A 6,489-nucleotide genomic window follows, 5' to 3' on the forward strand; every position below is an offset into this window, starting at 1 on the left:
ACCAGCACAATTAACTACACAGCGTTATTGCACAGAAAATGGAAAGAAAAGTGCTAACGTGGATCCAAACACTGAGGGGAACCTGGGCCCTTCCAGAGCAAAAGGGACATGGATACCACAGGACACAGTTTCACCCTTTGTGTTAAAGACAGAGCTGGGTCAGGTGATAAAGCTCTGACTACTCCTGAGGGCAGTTTTCCTTCCTACTATCTCCATAGCTTCTGAAGAAATTCACTACCTCACACTCCTACAATATGAAGCAGGTTACAAATTTTTTCACATGCAAAGTGGGGATATTCCCCCTTCCCGTTCCACACATCAGACCTGCCCCTACAGGCACAAAGGATTTATTCTTCCCTTTACAAATCACTTTACCAGCTGAGGAACTACAGAAGTTGCCAAAGCTCCCAGAAGCCCAAGACCTCTGCCCCATCCCAGCACGGACTCAAACGAGAGAGGGGAGAGAGGAAGCAAGTTATTTTGAAACACATACTGGATGAGGGGTGTGGAGGGGGAACAAGGAAAGGCCAGGCCCAAAAAGCTGGCAAGTGCTCATGTAGCATGAGCCCAGGAGCTTGTGCAGGGAGGGCGAACATTGCTGCTGAGAGCCCTCACTGCCTTTCCCTTCAAACCACTTGTAATAAAGAGGCAGCACATAAGTGAGCGAGAACCCCCCCAGCAAAATTAGAGATTGAAATAGGTTTTGGTTTGGCTCTAGTTCTGTGACCAAAGTTGTTCTCACCCAGTCCTGGTACAAGTTCAACCAAGGTTTCTGACTAACAGCCCTGGTTCAGGCCTCACTCGAGGAAAAAACTGGAACAAGTTTTCTGCCCGACTCCGCTGTATGCATATGTGTAAGCAAAGCTGGTCTTCTTTGCTTGCTTGTCCTCAAAAATGATGAATTGCAGAAGTACCCATTTGGTGTTAGTCATTCGGTGAAGCAGGAAGGAAGCAGGAAGCTCTTGTGTGCACTAACTTTTCAAAGCAGCTTTTGCAAAGAAAGCCAAGGCCCTCCTCCCCTTGGCTACATCCCTGGACGCTGCTCCTTACCTCCTCACCTTAACGGGCACCTAGTCACATTAACATTTGCAACTCATTCAGCCGGAAATATTTGCCCAGTGCAAACAGCTGAGGCATACAGTGTCAACCCTTTCCCTGTGAAAGGCCTATCAAAAAAGAAGAAAAAAAAAAAAGCAAGGGGGGAGAGGAGCCCTACACTTGCTGAACGGGAGAGGCTCGATTGCGCTCAACAGGTTCAGTTCACGCTGTGACCCTGCCCAGCTTCCTGCTATTCAGATGTGTTACTTCCCCTTTGTGGTAATGGCCTGTGGCAGCCGGCCAGAAAACACTATTAATTTCAGAAGTGGCCTGACAACAAACCCACAGCGAAACGAGAGGAAGTGGCGGGGAGGCCATCTGTTGACTTCAGCAGAACAGTAGGGACACAGCTATGTAGGTTCTACAAGGAAAGCAGATTAATAATCCACAAAGAGGAAACTGGCTAAAATTATCCACAGACCATATTAAAAAAAAAAAAAAAAGAAGAAAAAAAAAAACAACCAACGGAGTCACTTGAGCTGCAGCTGGACAGGAAATTGCTAGAGCTGCTTGCAAATCTCCACTTTGAACAGAGCAGCACAGGGAATGCCAAGAGCGGAAACCGTTCAAAACTGGATTAGCACAAGCCAAGTTTAACTGCAACCCACTTCTACTTTCACAGTTTATGCACTCAATCTAGGCCACTACTGCATGAGACACTGACTCACTTTTTTCCCATGTTTTGTTTGCTTTTCATTTCACACACTTGCAGTTTCTAAAATTACTTGAAACGTGCTCTGGCTGCCAGAAGTTCTGCAGAACCCCAGCCGACAGCCCCAGCCGCAGCATCAGCCCAGCATCGTGGTACTGCACACAGACCGTGGCACCACCCCAGTTCGAGCCACTTCGCCTCAGGAAGGATGTTAATGAAAATAGTTGCAGCGGGACGTTTCACAATCGCTATAATCCCCCTTTTTCCTTCTGCAGAGACAGGACTACTTGAAGGCTCCAAAGAGGAAGCGGGGTGACTAAGGGTATATACAGACTTTTCCTCCTTGCCTTCACCTGCGAAGTTGCGATGTGGCTGAACAGCGACAGAAAAAGCGTTTCCAGGCTGCAGACTGCTGATGGGTCTCTGTGAAATGAGTTCCTGCCAGAGAGATAAGCAGAGCACAAACCCATCCGCTGGCACCTGTAATAGAGTGGCCAAAACTTGTAAACAAACCCAGAAAACAGCAACTCCTCATTCTATTGCAGAGAAAAAAAAAAAAAAAGTATCCTTTTGGCCCAGGGTTAGGTACATCCCTGGGGTAGCAAAGGGCTGCCAGAATATTTTGCAATTAACCTGAAGGCCTTCAAAAGCATTCCCTTCACCAAAGCAAGGCCAGAAACTAGCACATGCACTGTTTATTCATTTAGGCACCAGCGGACCAAAGGGGAAATCAAGGCTTTATTGTCTTAGGGGCTGTACAAAAGCTATTGAAAGCAATCATTACCTTTAAACATAACCATATGTGTACGTGCAATTAACCACACCCACACAGAGAGGAAAGGGGGAATAAACCAGCCAGGTTCTCAATAGCCAAAAATAGTTATTTATTTATTAATAATTTAAGGTTTTACATTCTTATAATAAATTCCATCTTAAAACTTTTACACCATGAATTAGACTCTCCCTTATTGGCAACCATGTGCAGGTTCACTGTGCGTACACACAGGTACAAATGCTCGCACATACTTCCAGTTTTATACAAAAAAGAAAAAAAAAAGGAAAAAAAAAAGACATAAAATATTGCATTTGAGGTGAAGCTCCCTGAAGAATTTGTACAGAGGTAATGCACTGTTTAGCACATCTGAAAGTTTTAAAAAGTGATCAAAAATCTTTCGCATTCAAAGACAAACCTCCTCCCAGATGACCTATTTACAAAAGATAAGGCAAAAAATTAATTTAATTTAAAAAATATATATATTGTGTGGAAACTACATCAAAAGCGTGAGAGAAAAAAGAAAAAAGTCACCACAAGTAAAAGATATATGAAAAAAGAGACTGTACTTGCTCACAACACATGATTTGCAAACTCCTCACCATTGCCATTTCTCCCTCATGGAAAGCTTGCTTCAGTTGAACAATAAAATTAAGCATGCTGCAAATATATTCTTTGCAATTAAAAAAAACCCAACAAAACAAGTAAATAAAGCAGAATTTATGAAGAGAACAAAAACACAGATGTCCCTTGGATTGATTTCTTGAATACATGTGAATTCAAAAAAAATTGCAAATCGATTTAAGATTAAATATTTACATTGATCAAGTAGAATACTACCGACCTCCCGGCAAACAAGTACTCCAAATACACTAAGCTGAAATTTCTTTCTTTGGCTCCTCTAAATCAAAACAAACAAACAAAAATAACCAGTCTTCACTGAAGACAAAGATGTGTGTCACAGATCCGAAAGCAGAGGGGGGAAGCAGGACAGTTCAAGTCTCTAGGGAGCACACGTGTTCTGCCTGTCCAGCCCGACCCTACTCCCCTGGAAGTCCTCAGACTCAAGCCGCCGCGCAGGCAGGGATGAGCGGTCTCTGCCCACCTGCTGCCTGGTCACCACGTTCCCTCCCTTCGCGATAGCCGATTCCAAACTGTGTAACCTTTCCTAGCCTGCACTGGCACAGCTGCTTTGTGATAGCAGAAGCCAGAAAAAAGAGAAAGCTGCGTTTTCTTTTATCACTGGCAAAGAGAAACCATTGAGGAGTGATCCCGTGAAAACGGACAGGAGAAGGGAGGCAGCAGGAGCTCACGTGGACTGCAGGGAATCCACCTGGAAGACGTTCTGGTTGGAAGGGGTGGTGAAATACAGCTGCTGGTTCGGCACTCGATTGTCACAGGGGCTGCTCAGCCCCAGAGTCCGCTCAAAGTCCAGCAGCTGACCCATGAAGTTGAAGTTGGGCGAAATGTTGGACTTCTTCATCTTGACGATATCGTAGGCATCATTCATAGACAAGTTGAGCTTCTGCATGAGGTAGGCCACCGTCACCGTTACCGAGCGGCTGATCCCTGCTAAGCAATGCACCAAGACGCCGCAGTTCTTCCCCCGTGCTTCATCTGTATAGAGACAAAGAGGCAGAGAAGGACACATAAAACGGGGGTTGGTAACTGATCTCTCAACACAAGCTAGATTAGCATCAAGTAGGAAGAAAGGACGATTCTGATCCCAGCGGCCAGCAGTGCAATGCAAGAGTTAACTTCACCGGCTTAAAACCGGGACAAGAGGAGAATCCACCCCCCTACGTACATGTACCCGAGTCCAAGAGCTGAGAAAACTAAGAACGAGACAAAGGGAGCAGGATACACTGAACGACACTGTTTCAAAAGTCAGCTTTAAAAGACACACTTTTGCCTGGAGATTTGCCTGAAATTCTTACAGTCCCGTTGCCCCAGCATGGAAATCCTGCAGTATGTCACTGAATGCTTTTTATACAGACCAGCAGACTGCAAAGGTCTATTAAATTATTCCCCAACTGTTGTGCAGCTAACAATGGAGGTATTCAGGCATTTTAAAAGAATGAGGGAAGTCACAGGGGACAGCCCATTAGGAGGAACAGGATGTCAACATTGGTTGAAAATGGGTTCCTTTGTAATAGGAAATGCATTACAATGCCTGGAGATTAGTTTCTTTGTGGCTTCCAGCCCACATTTCTTCCTGCTGGGCTCAGATTACCTACATTCTCCACTATTACCGGTATCATTCAACCGGATTACAGCACAGCTTCCCAACAGATAATGTGATGCCCACCCCACCGCACCCCAGTGGGGTGATTTTAGTCCTCCCCGAAACTAAGGAGAACGCAAAAATTTTAGCAAGAACTCTTTGAGCATAGGGCAAAGTGTTTCCAAAGCTGACTGATAATGTCTAACAGGTGGCTAACCGAGCCCGAGAGGTATATCATTATTACCACAAGATTTAATTAAAGCTCTTGACTATACATTTGCCAGGGATACCGCTTATGAGTAACTTGTATTTAAAAGCTGAAGTTAGTCTCCCAGTTACTGCTTTTCAGTAACTTCAAGGAAGAAAAAAAAAAAAAAGACGACTAATAAGCAATCAACTCTGGGCTCATTTACCTTCCCTCCCACCCGCCATGAAGAGATTTTCAAAGATCCCCCTTCTTCCACATTGCTCAGTCCCCAGCTCCGAAATAAACGGTTTAGGGGGGAATTCCAAGCCAGACAAGCCAGGTATGTGTTTGCAACCTGCAAACGTCCCTTACAATTCACCGGGCTCCTCAAAAACCCCCAAACAGTCCCAACCCGCCCCTCAGCTTCAGCCAGCTTTAAAACCAGAAAGGGGGGCACCCTCTAGAGACTGCCAAAAATGCTGTTACCACTTCTCACCCGAAATCTCCTGAATTATGCAAAAGAAATTGAATTCTGGTGCTTGGCACGTAGCTGTTAGCAAGTAACGGGATCTCACCTATAAAAGAGATGGCCTCAGGAAAGAACTGAGACAGATTTTGGCTCCAGTGGTCAGAGATCGGGATCTGTTTGTACTTGAATTCGCCAGCGTTTTCAAAGAGATTAGGCAAGTTGGGAGTAACATTCAAGATGTATTTAATGCCAAACTCTTCTAAAACGTCCAGATTAGTGGAGTCCTTGGCACAGCCTAAATAGAGGTAGGGTAAAATCTCCACCGGAAAAGAAGGCTGGTTGTTGGAGAGAGGGCTGCCATCGGAGTCGGTGGCACTGTTGGGGTCTCTGTCAATGTCAGATTCAATGTCTGATGAGGAATCGGAGCTGATTCGGAGGCCTCCCAAACCCAGGACCGGCAAAGGAGGAGAGCTGCTGCTACACGAACTGTCTAGGTTAGTTTCGCAGTGCAGGGCGAACTCGGCCTGGAACTTGCTGAAACCACCTGGTGAGAAAAGCAAAGAGGGGGAAAAAAAAAATGCAACCATGTGTAAGATGGCAAAAGCGACTGCCTTCCCCGGTACAGCCCCGTCTGCCAAGGGGCATCTGTTTCCCACCCTCTCGAGCCCCGGGAAAAAGGCAAAAACATATGTCACACTCTCATGCAGACGGACTAAACCTAAAGCAGGTTTAAGAAAATCGCCCGCTGCGGCGGAGGGCTCAGCACATTCGAGATTAAAGCTCTGTGCCGCTTCGCCCTGCGGGGACTTCTGGCGAGATGTCTCGTCGGCAATTCCTTCTGCCCTCCCCGGCTCATGCCGGGATCCCCGTTAGCTCCGTCCTCCCCACGCTGCTACAGCGATTCCAGTCCTGGAAGTCTCTTTAAACAAAGCGAGGACGAGGATGCTGAAGGGGAGGAGGGGGGAAAGATGGCAAAGGGAAAAAGCCCCCTACCTAGACCAGTGTCCTCCCGGAGCGTCAGTGTGCGACGCCCGGGGGACGCTGCGGACGTCCCCCGCTCCCCTTCCCCGGGCAGAAAGCCGCACAG

At 46.4% G+C, this 6,489-nt stretch overlaps 1 protein-coding gene across 1 annotated transcript; it reads right to left on the reverse strand.

The window, feature by feature from the left end:
* Window positions 1-2,613: 2,613 nt before the first annotated feature.
* DUSP6 (dual specificity phosphatase 6) lies at window positions 2,614-5,946 on the reverse strand (the record flags this gene model as incomplete). Its single annotated transcript, XM_009867468.1, has 2 exons — window positions 2,614-4,139; window positions 5,509-5,946. Coding segments are annotated over 2 exons (746 nt in total), but the record flags the coding sequence as incomplete, so codon positions are not given.
* Window positions 5,947-6,489: the final 543 nt, after the last annotated feature.

The sequence above is a fragment of the Apaloderma vittatum genome, unplaced genomic scaffold, assembly GCF_000703405.1.
Source record: "Apaloderma vittatum isolate BGI_N311 unplaced genomic scaffold, ASM70340v1 scaffold10424, whole genome shotgun sequence".
NCBI lineage: Eukaryota > Metazoa > Chordata > Aves > Trogoniformes > Trogonidae > Apaloderma > Apaloderma vittatum.